Source organism: Barbus barbus (genome assembly GCF_936440315.1).
Source record: "Barbus barbus genome assembly, chromosome: 30".
Classification (NCBI taxonomy): domain Eukaryota; kingdom Metazoa; phylum Chordata; class Actinopteri; order Cypriniformes; family Cyprinidae; genus Barbus; species Barbus barbus.
In genome coordinates, this window is record NC_136758.1 from 3359291 (window position 1) to 3371648 (window position 12358).

The 12358-nt window shown below is 37.0% G+C and overlaps 1 protein-coding gene across 1 annotated transcript; it reads left to right on the top strand.

The window, feature by feature from the left end:
• The first annotated feature begins 268 nt into the window (after positions 1-268).
• On the top strand, positions 269-6807 carry odc1 (ornithine decarboxylase 1). Its single transcript, XM_079386597.1, has 11 exons — positions 269-459; positions 1207-1341; positions 2062-2194; positions 2346-2519; positions 2660-2832; positions 3341-3557; positions 3645-3728; positions 3821-3983; positions 4212-4327; positions 4412-4626; positions 5179-6807. The coding sequence occupies exons 3-11, from the start codon at positions 2093-2095 to the stop codon at positions 5315-5317; spliced, it is 1383 nt and encodes a 460-aa protein (XP_079242723.1). The 5' UTR covers positions 269-459; positions 1207-1341; positions 2062-2092; the 3' UTR covers positions 5318-6807.
• The last annotated feature ends 5551 nt before the right edge of the window (positions 6808-12358 follow it).

Sequence of the window (12358 nt, forward strand, 5' to 3'; positions counted from 1 at the left end):
TCAATATATATATATATATATATCATTTCCATTTAGTTTGTTGAAGTATTAAAATAACTCAAATTAAATAAAACTTAATAAAAGAGCTATACAGACATAATAAATTCAGACATAATTTCACTAAAATTAAAATAAACAACAAATACAAATAGTTTATCGGCAATCCTTAAAAATAACACTGCCAGACACACATTAAAACCACAACTTACTCACACATAGTAAGAAATGGTTATAAAAGCTGAAGCGCAGTTGAGTGAGTAACTGGTTCAGTCAGACGCGGAACAAGATCAAACCGGTTCTCTCGCGCAGAGGAAGCAGTGCGTCATCAGCTCACTATATATAGAGCTGCGAGCAGCGCCTGCGCCAGAAGACCTCCACAGCTGCTCTTGTGCGGGACGACACTGGTATTATTACAGCACTCGGGTCTAATGGGAAAACTCTTTGTAAATGCGTTTTAAGGTGAGTTGTACGATATTTTTGAGCGAAATGGACGTCTTATGTCCGTTATGTTACATGTATGGTAAAGTCTAATCAAAGATAAAGAAAGTAACCGGTTAACGGTTTGCTGAGGTGTTTTTCGAAGCAGACTCGTTTAGTTGTGTCGTGTGTTATAACGCTATGGCCGCCGTGTCACACTTCCCTGTGCGTGTTTCACTTCCACTTTTATCGGTGTTATAACGAAGATCTTTATCTTTAGCCGTGTTGATAAACGTGGAGTTGCTCGTATATTTAATACTAGATTCTTTGGTTAATGCTAAGCGTTATTTTCAGGATCGAGATCAATGAATGAAGCCTCACGCTGCATAGCCTCGCTAGCCTGAATGAGCGCATTCTATTGGCTGAGCCGACAGCCGAAGCCGGCTGGGTTTGATCGGTGATTGGCTGACAGGAATGTCTGTTATAGTTTGTCCAAACAGGGCTTCTCCTTATTGGGTAACTGATGCAGTCGCGCGCTTCGCAGGGGCGGGACTAATTTCACCGAGTTTGCGAAATTGCTCCGTGTTAAGAAATGTGTGCGGATGCTAGCTTCATTGGGAAACAATTTCCTAATTTTACACGAAATGGGCTGTTACGGTAAATAACAAGTTGTGTGTAATGAGAGTTTTACATGCTTTGTGAATTACCCAAAAAAACTGGTTTATTGGACTGATTTGTTGCCTGTTCTTCAGGGTTCGAGGTAATATTTTCTGATTTTAATGCTTGCAGGATTCTTGCTTGGGAGACGTGCACACTGGCCCTGGCCTTGAGGCTTATCTGAAAGGATTCAACTTCACTGGTGAACCTCCTTGGCTGTCTGACATCTGTTAGCCACATTATAATTCCATCTCTTCCATTCATCTGGTGAGTTATTCTGCCTTTTGAGAGCATCCAGTAAAGTGGCATGGAAAACTCAAACCCCTTAAACATCTCTCTGCTATTTTGTACTTTTTAAATTCAAGTTTCAACAGTGAGAGAGGTTAATAATTCTACAGAAATGTATGCAAGTAATAGTACAATCTTATGTTGTAATGCAGACATTTTGATTTTGAATAATGTTTAGATCTAAAATATTAGAGGTCTTTGAAACCCTGATGACGGAGTAAAATGAGAGCAGTGGATGTGATACGAGTGCTTCCCTTACATTTGTGTCTATTATTATAGTTAATGAAAACACTTTACTTTAAATAAAAATTAATTTGTTAAATGTTTATGCTACTTGCCAAGTTAAATTTATCATTTAATTTCACTTATACTAAAATAATTAAAACAGAAATAAGCAGTACTAATCTATAAATATATTTAAAGCTAACATAAATTATAAAAAGGCAAAATTAACTCAAATTAAAATGACATCAGAAAATACAAGTCATTTATAGCATGTGTCACTGCACAGTAGCTGCAGTTCCCTGTGAAAGCTGTCAGTGAGTTGCCTTTGAACGGTCTCTAAAGCTGTCATTGGGGTAAAGATAAGCTACTGCTTTACATACACAGATAGTCTTTCCTTGTCTTGAACAGCCACTGAGTGGAGTCTGTCATCTTAGCGGTCACATTTTATAACACCCCTGTCATTTTCTTTTACAGATTTTTTGCAATCAAATCTTGAACAAACGCCATGACCTCTTTGACTGGATCAGACTTTGACTTCGCCTTCCTGGAGGAGGGATTCTGTGCACGTGATATCGTGGAACAGAAGATCAATGAGTCATTACTATCAGTAAGTGAACGTGTTGTGTTATACCTACATGTCTGCCTAATTGTTGCTTTTTTTTAATGTAAATTTAGATTTTGCAATTTATAATATCTTAATTTTCTGTAAATGGCTCTGCATATGCCATTCACCATTCTGATCACATCTCTTCTTTTAGGATGACAAAGATGCCTTCTATGTGGCCGACCTGGGTGACGTCCTGAAGAAGCACCTCCGTTGGTTGCGTGTTTTACCCCGTGTCATGCCATTCTATGCAGTGAAGTGCAATGACAGCAGGGCTGTCGTCATGACACTGGCGTCTCTGGGAGCCGGATTCGACTGTGCGAGCAAGGTATGAGCAAGATCTTTCAAGTTCCTTAAATCATGAATGTGACTTCTCCATGTGTCTCATGTTATCAGCACCAAACTGTAAGAATGTAGCAGCGTTAATCCTGTATTAACCTGACTTCTAATCCTCGTCTCTTCTGCTAGACCGAGATCCAGCTCGTGCAGTCTGTGGGTGTGGAGCCCGGCAGGATCATCTACGCCAACCCCTGCAAGCAGGTGTCTCAGATCAAATACGCCTCTGCTCATGGAGTGCAGATGATGACGTTTGACAGTGAAGTGGAGCTCATGAAGGTGGCCCGAAGCCATGAGAATGCCAAGTGAGTAACTTTACTAGAAGAACAGGTCACATTTCACCACAATTTTTAATAATTTTTTTGGATGGTTGATAACTGGGTGGTCGATGACCGATATAAAGCCGATTATATTTGATATTAGACCACATACATTAGCAACAATAAATAAAACAAGCATAACAATTACTGAAAATATATTTATTTTAACTATTATTTGGAAATGTATCAGTTAAAAAATTTACTTTGTTGAATCTGTGAAATAAACACTTTTACTTTAGACAAGCTTTCTGGAAACCTATTATGGCAATAAAAATGCCAAATATAAGCTTTCTTTTTTTTTTGTGCATTGTGGCAAGATTTGTGACCAATTCAACTTTTTTTTTTTTTTTTTTTTGCTCATGATAAACTGTTATCGGCTGAACTTTTAAACTAAATTTATCGGCTTACAATTAAATATATTTTGGCGATCACCGATAAAATGATTTTGTGCGTTGGTTTTTCTGACATTTAAACACACTTTCTGTTTCTGCAGACTGGTTCTCCGTATCGCCACTGACGACTCCAAGGCGGTGTGCAGGTTAAGTGTTAAGTTTGGCGCCACGTTAAAGAGCAGTCGGCTGTTGCTGGAGAGGGCGAAGGAGCTCGGGCTGGACGTGATTGGAGTCAGTTTCCATGTGGGCAGCGGTTGCACCGATCCTGAGACATACAGCCAGGCAATCTCAGATGCGCGCTATGTTTTTGACGTGGGGGTAAGTGGCCTTATTGCTATAAAAATTCAAACTACACTTATTTATGCAATAGAATATACTTAGTCTGAAAATTATATTGTCCACCAGGCGGAACTGGGATATGACATGACCCTGCTTGATATTGGCGGAGGCTTTCCAGGCTCAGATGACACCAAACTGAAATTTGAAGAGGTATTTTATTCTTAATCACCATCTTAACTTCAAGTGACCAAAGATGTTTAAGGTATACCAAACTTAACTTGTGGGGTTTTTTTGGTTTGCAGATCGCTGCTGTGATTAACCCTGCACTGGATAAATATTTCCCTGTTGACTGCGGCGTGAGGATCATTGCTGAACCTGGCCGCTATTATGTAGCGTCTGCTTACACGCTGGCTGTCAGCATCATTGCCAAAAAGGTCATCATGAAGGAGCAATCAGCCTCAGATGGTAAAAGCAAACATTGAAAACCATGTTTGTTTTTAATGTGCTCTTAATGATTAGACTTTAAATTAAAGGACTATATTCATTAACTACACACTAATATTCAGTAATATTAGCAATTTAGCTGCAATGAATAACACTTATTATTGTCCTGTTTATAACTGAGGGGCTGCGTTGAAGCAATCTGTAGTGTGTAAAGCATTACATAACGTAATTTCTTGTTAATTCTTACAGAAGAAGAGGATGGGGCCAATGACAGAACCCTGATGTACTACGTGAACGATGGCGTTTACGGTTCCTTCAACTGCATTCTGTATGACCATGCGCATGTCTTGCCAACTCTGCACAAGGTACGGAAATGAGTCCATCAGATTCCTGTTTGTTAGATGGTGTTTCTTCCCAGAGACTAACCTGTAACCAATAATCTCTCACAGAAACCCAAGCCTGACGAGCGCATGTACCCATGCAGTATTTGGGGCCCGACCTGTGATGGGCTGGACCGCATTGTGGAGCAGTGCAGCCTGCCTGACATGCAGGTGGGCGACTGGCTGCTGTTTGAGAACATGGGTGCCTACACTGTAGCCGCATCCTCCACCTTCAATGGCTTCCAGAAACCCGATATTCATTACATCATGTCCCGCACAGCCTGGTAAGTAGGATGTGGGAACCCATTTTCATTACTTTCAGCTGCGTTAACCGTTCTTTTTAACGTTTGAGTTCTCTTGTCAAAGTAGACCATACTAAAATAAGCCGGTTCTGTTTGTTGAATCAAACTCTGAATTGACACTCTTAATGCAATATAACTTTTTAATTGATTTAGAGCCTTCATAGTTGACTAAAATCAGAAAAAATTAAGTCTTGATGCATTTAGTTAAAACTGAAATCAAATTAAGCTATAATAAACAAAGGTAAACGAGCATTATCAACAAAACTAATAAAAATGACAAATGCAACAATTACTAATAAACTGCAGATAGATTAAAAAATGACAGTAAAGACTGAAAATAAAAAAATCTAAATATCAACTGTTACGTTGAATAACATTGCATTACTTAAGTTACACATCAACAATTATGCTTAATATTTTATTACATTTTAAAACGGTGAGAAGTATTTAACCATGCAAACAAAAATTGTACTGAAAGAATGACTAATGGAAAATGGATTTGACTGACTGAATTCATCGTCACTTTTATTGCAGGCAGCGTATGCAGCAGATCCGTGCTCAGGGGATTCCACTTCCTGCGGAGGAGCAGTGCGCTGGAAACATGCCATCCCACTGCGGACGCGAGAGCACATTGGATGTGCCAGCCAAGCCGTGCCCTACTCAAGTGCTGTGATGCTCTTCAGTGCAGACTACCAGAGCCAGTTCTCATTCAGACAGCGGTTTAGCGTAGTTCTCAGTGATTTACACCCAAACCCTGTCTTGAGGTCCACCGTATCCAAATATGCGCTGTTGAATAACAATAGCTAAATTTCTGTTCTAAATGCAGCTGTTTTTCACTTTTTGTATGTTGCAAATGCTCAAACCTGAAAGACGCACAGAAAGGCTCGCAGTCCTGTGGCTTTTTTTTCTTTTTCTTTTAAGTAGTTTTTTTATACGTATATACTTGTAAATCATGAGGCCAGATACTTGACTGGAGAATGAGGGAGATTTAATCGTATGTGGTTTTCTGTGTTGGAGGAAGGTTAATTCCTGAACTGACTCCCTCTATTATAGATTAAAATGGAAGCTCATGCTACTTTCTATTGGAGTTTTTCAATCTTTGGAAATTAGATCTTCCTCTTCACGCAGACTTGCACAGATTTCTTCCTCCTCAGTGACCATTTACATTTTATACTTGATTAGTAAGTTAATATTATTTTTGACCTGATATCTGCATTATTGACCTGAAGTGTCACTGCATTTGAAATAGATATGAAAGAGATGGGATTGCTTCTGAATTGCTTTCCTATGGAAACCTTTTTTTTTTTTTTTTAAGTTTTGTATTTTTATATAAATAAATGTAGCTGTAAAAATGTTGAGTGATATGCTTTTGATTTCCATTCAAATAGCACCATTTTACAACTTGTGAATGTATTGAATTGAGCACCAAGGTTTGTGCAACTCAAGAAATTCACAAGGTAAAACATAACACTACACATGAATGCAGCACCATCTAGTGGTGGTGTTTAATTCTTTTTACCAAATCTGTCTATTTTGGACGCATCATTTCAATTAAACCCTCCAAAAATCAATACATCAGTTCAAATTATTCTTTAGATGTCACATGTATTATATTTGTGCTGTTCAGAATGGGAAACTAGCCTAATATTACTATGACCATTAAATATTATTTGTCGTTATCTCTGAAAAATAACTAGTAATTTTGCCTTTGCATTTCACAAACATGCTTTGCACTGTGGGATGTAGAACTCCGAATGCCTGTCTGTCAATGGCCCTCAAATTCACTCATCTCATCTGAGGAAAACACTCCTAGTTTCAACATTATTCAGACATTTCTCTCGGATAAACGTGACCTACATTATTGATATCACCCCCCCCCCGTTTTATGTCGACACTTAAAGAAAAACCCTATTTATATCCTTGAATGCATGTACAAACCCTAATAACAATTAGTTTGAATGCTTTTGGAGAAATACATTGAGGCTAATTGGCATGTACTACAACAACAGTCAACAGGGTTTATGGGACTAATATTAAAACAAAAATGCAGTCAATATAAAAATGCAGTATATTGTTTTACCTGTAGCTGTGTTGTAAATCATAGGATAAAATATGAAATAATGGATTACGTCGTGATTGATTAAATATTGATCAATAGCATTTAATATTTTGCCTATGATCATGATTTGTTTTTCATGTGCTTTTCAAAGCAACTTCACAGAATTTTAGCTTTATTATAGGAAATTTGGGAATTTTGCTGAAATTTGGCTGATTTGACATTGAAACACACATGTTGGGTTTCCATGTTTTATGGGGATATTCCATAGGCTTAATGGTTTTTATACTGTACAAACAATATTTTCTGTTTCCCCACAACTAAACCTACCCCTCACAGGAAACTTTCTGCATTTTTTTTTTTTTTTTTTTTTTGTATGATTTATAGCTTGTTTCCTTAAGGGGACCAAAAAAGTCCTCACAAGGATTTTGGATATTGCCATGTTTGTGGGGACATTTTGTGCCCACAACGTAGGGTTTACCATGAAAGCAGTATTTTCCAGTCAAGCTGGTAAACAGATGATCTTTTTTACCAAGTTCAAGGGGATACCCATATGTTTGGATTGTTTGGTAATCAGTATTGTTATTTAAATTGCCATCACTCCACTGCTCACAAACAACGGGGACACCAGAGTTGCACTTGCCTCAAATTTCAAAGGTAAATTGCATATTCAACAAAACCTTTTTGCTAAATGCATGATAGAAATGTTTGCACTGAACTATGTTCTTAGGGTTTCCGCGGGTCCTTAAAAAGTCTTCAGTTTAATTGTTTAAATTTAAGGCCATGAAAAAGTATTTAATTATTAGCTTAAATTTGGGGACGGAAAGACAAGAATTGCTATATAGATTAATATGTCGATTAAACTTCAAAATGCTGATTTCACTGAATAAATATGAGCGCTGCAGTTTCAAAGTCAGGTGCTGCTGCTTGTACTGCTGTTACCGGGAAACTGCTGTATTTCTGCCGTTCAGAGAGTGACACCTGCTGGCAGAGGACGAATTTGCGTTTTTGCTACATATTTTAAATGTGAACCGATGGATCGACAAGAAGCTAATGCATGATAAAAATCTAAACAAATAAGACACCATATATTTGTTATATAATATAATGATTGATTGATAATTTTCTTTTGATTCATCCCTTTTCTTAAAAAATGTTTAAAGGCTGAAATGTGAAGTTCAGGTCTTAAAAAGTCTTTAAATGTCTTAAATTTGATTTTAAAATTTCTGCAGATACCTGGTTATATTATGGTACCAATTGCAATAACTTTTTTCTTTTTTTAATAAGCCCTTTTTAACTGTCCTCTTGTTGTTCTGATAATGTTCTGTAGGCCACTAATTACAAATATGACCTCTGTACATTTGTTTGTTGCAAATTTACAGACAATGCATTTGAGATGTTAACATGGTCTTGTTGGGGTAATATTGCTGTCAACTGACAACAAAGCTTCCCATCTGAATTAGCATAACTGCACCAAGTTTTATAGTTAATAAAATATTGAAAACAAAATACTTTAACTATACTTTAATTTCCTTCAATAAAAAGGGAATTGAGTTAGACGGTGTAAAGGTGTGTGGACGTGGAATAGTAATCTGGCCCCTTCATATAAAGGCAAAACAAAGTTGCCCATCCTTGAAGTAGCCCGACTCTGCTTGCGTTCATTCACGTGACTGGTCGAGATGAGAGGTGATCCTGCCTGGGTAGTGTGATTTACATAGTTTTTATATACTTTACTTACTTTACTTTTGTCATTTAGCAGACGCTTTTGTCCAAAGCGACTTACAAATAAGAAAAAGTAACTAAAACTAAAAAGTTACAACTCTATAAACTATCTACCCACATATTTAAGAAAATAAAGAAATTAAATAAAATTGACATGCATATAACAAAAACATTTCAATAATAAACATATCAATGAAAAAATTAAATAAATATAATTTCTAATCATATATGGGATCATATAGCCTAATCACCCAAACCCTGACGATTTTACTCTGAGTACCGGCAACATGTCAGAAGTGCCTACCCACTTGATGATAACAGATAACAGAATGTCACGTCTGAATCAATCAGTGTATAAGATTGTCCCACAGGCCAATAAATAAGAAAAGTGGCACGTTCTTTAAATTATTTGCACAAGTTGACACCTCGTTGCTTAGTGACAGTGGTAAGCAGCTTCCGGTAGCATTCTTGTTGATGACAAAGTATTTGGCAAACTCTCGGGAACACCCAGAGAACAGGGAGTGAAAGCACCTGAGGTCAAGGATGTGGAGAACTGCTGATCTGTGACTCAAGCTGTGAATAGTTCATGTTTGAACTATTCTGGGAAGAACTTGTGAATGTGTACTCATTCTACTTAAAAAAAGAGAAATGAATAAAAAGCTAAGACAAGCATTTAATTATGTCATACTGTCATATGAAACATAAATGCAATAAAGCACTACATTATACCACCCAGTCATGTGTCCAAATGAATAGCATAACCACTGCACTCTCTCTCTCTCTCTCTCACACACACACACACACACACACACACACAGAGTTTAGTTTGGAGAAGAAAAGTCAGCATCATATCAAAGAAAGCTAATGCTAGAGAAACAAACATTTAGCCCTTTGACAGTTTACATGACTAAGGACTAGCCCAGGTTTACATTTTATTGCTGTGTATTTTATCATGCTGCCCTTTGTGTCACATTAATGATCAATTAATGTTAAAAGAATAGTTCACCCAAAGAATGAAAATTTATTTAAAGGGGTACACATAATATTGCATATAGTATTGCCTCGAGTTTAATTAGTTTGCAAAGAAGTCTGCCATCTCCAACATACATATAGATCATTAAATAGTACCTTTTTATATACAGTGCCCTCCATAAGTATTGGAACAGTGAAGACAATTGCTCTGTTGGCTGTGGAGCCAAGACATTTACAAATATGATTAAAAGATGAATATGAGACAAAACTACAGAATGTCACATTTTATTATTAGCCGTTTCAACACATACATGTTTTACCAGCTAAGTTCAGCACTTTTATAGTTCATCCCTCTATCTGATGTGAGCATAAGTATTGGAGCAGTTGCCTCACAGGTCTTTCTAAGTGATCAGCTGTGTCCTGTTGCATTAATTCTTCAGATATTAAAAGCAGGGAATGTGTCGTATCAGTTATATCCATTACTTCTGTATTCTGAATCCTGCATTCGATGATGACACACACAAACCAGGATGAAGATGAGGGAGCTGACTTTGAGAGAAAAGTAAGCAATTTGGATGCTAAAAGAAAAGAGGAAGTCAATTAGAGCTATAGCAAAAACAAAGGGCATGGAGAAATCAAGAGTTTGGAAACCACCAGCAACCAACAACTACCTGATCGCCTGAGAAAACAACAGTAGTTGATGACAGACAAATCATAAAAGCTGTGAAAATTAATCCTAAAAGACGTGTCTGTAAAATCACCAACAACTTCCAGAAAGCTGGGGTGATGCTCTGACCGATGAGACAAAGATGAACCTTTATCTAAGTGATGGGAAAGCAAAAATGTGGAGAAAAAAAGGGAACTGCAATGATCCCAAGCATACAGCCTCATCTGTAAAGCATGGTGGAGGTGGTGTCATGGCATGGGCATGCATGGCTGTCTCTGGAACAGGCCCTCTCAACTTTACTGATGACTTAATGTATGATGACAGTAGCAGAATTAATTTGGAAGGGTACAAAACCATCTTGCCTACCAATATTCAAGAAAAAGCCACCAGATTCATTGGGAAGTGCTTCATATTGCATCAGGAGAATGACCCAAAACACCCTGCCAGTTCAGTCAAGGAATTTATAAGAGCAAAGAAATGGAAAGTCTTAGATTGCCCAAGTCAATCTCCAGATTTAAATCCGATTGAACATGAATTTGACCAGCTGGAGAGGAGAGTAAAGGCAGAAACTCACCAAAACAAGCAACAATTGGAATTGGCTGCATTAAAGGCTGAGAAAAGTATTTCAAAGGATGAGATGAGACCAAGAGTCTGGTGATGTCTATGGGTCACAGACTCACTGCTGTGATTGTGTGCAAGAGATCTGCAACTAAATAATAACTTTTAATCTTTTATATCTGCCTTATGTTCAACTGTCCCAATACTTATGCTCACATCAATGAGTGGGATGAACTCTAAAAGTGCTGTTCTTTTTATTTGGTAAAACATCTGTGTGTTGAAACGGCTAATAATAAAATGTGACATTCTGTAGTTTTGTCTCATATTCATCTTTTAATCATATTTGTAAATGTCTTGCCTCCACAGCCAACAGAGCAATTTTGTCTTTACTGTTCCAATACTTTTGGAGGGCACTGTATGTGACCTTGGACCACAAAACCAGTCATAAGTGTAAATTTTTCAAAAATTAGATTTATACATCATCTGAAAGCTGAATAAATAAGGTTTGTTAGGATCAGACAATATTTGGCCGAGATACAACTATTTGAAAATCTGGAATCTGAGGGTGCAAAAAAATCTAAATATTTTGAAAATCTCCTTTAAAGTTGTCCAAAATAAGTTCTTAGCAATGCATATTACTAATCACAAATTAAGTTTTGATATATTTACAGTAGGAAATGTACAAAATATCTTCATGGAACATGATCTTTACTTAATATCCTAATGATTTTTTGCATAAAAGAAAAATGTATAATTTTGACCCATACAATGTATTGTTGGCTATTGCTACAAATATACCCCAGCGACTTAAGACCAATTAAAATGAGGAGACATTTACATTTATTCATTTAGCAGATGGTTTTATCCAAGGCAACTATAATATAATAAGCAATTCATCATAAAGAGGCAAATAAACGCAGGAAGTGCTTGCAATACAAAGTTTCAGGCATTGTTCAGAGTAATACAAGGTAGACAAGGAGATGCTAAGAAAAGAGAAAAAAGTTTTTATTTTCATTTTTTTTTTTAAGATGAAGTCAAATGATGACGGAAGAGTTTCCAGGTGTCGCTTGAAAATTGTCAGGGATTCAGAATTCAGGACATGGGTGGGACTTTCCTTCCACCTGCCAGGAACGGTGAACGAAAATGACAATACACATATATTGTGTAATATGTATTTGGAGACATTATATTGAAGACATACATGGCATTTTGCATTATACTTTATAACATAATAAATCAGGGGATGCATTAGATCCATTTTTGAGATTAGTATTAAACAATCTCCTTTCATTAGTTGCAGCTTATATTTACATGATATATTTGTTTTGGCACGTATGTGATTCCAGAGATCATTATTACAGATGATCATTATGCAACAATTAAGGCAAGAGATTGTTAACAGCCTGAATAACCTCGACAAGATGCTACCACCAGGGAAACTGAAGCTCTGGTGCCTACAGTTTGGACTCCTCCCCCTAACAATGTGCCCACTCACAGTGTATGAAGTCCCATTAACAACTGCGGAGAAGATGGAGAAGATAGTGCGGACCTTCACCTCTTTGTTCGGTGTCTCATGAATTCATGTTACATACAGTAGCCTACTGAATTTTAGCTAAATGCCCAATAAAGCAGTACTTGAAATAGTACTTTAATGTATCCTGGAGTCACTTCAACTGAATTGCTCAAATCTTAAATTATAACTGCAGTATGCAGTATACAGCAGCGAATTAGGCCTATAT

Excerpts from the sequence above, each read along its gene's own strand:
- odc1 (XM_079386597.1), top strand. The coding sequence starts at position 2,093 with ATGACCTCTTTGACTGGATCAGACTTTGACTTCGCCTTCCTGGAGGAG. Across the intron at positions 2,833-3,340 it reads CGAAGCCATGAGAATGCCAA|ACTGGTTCTCCGTATCGCCA; the intron begins GTGAGTAACTTT and ends CTGTTTCTGCAG. Across the intron at positions 4,328-4,411 it reads TCTTGCCAACTCTGCACAAG|AAACCCAAGCCTGACGAGCG; the intron begins GTACGGAAATGA and ends AATCTCTCACAG.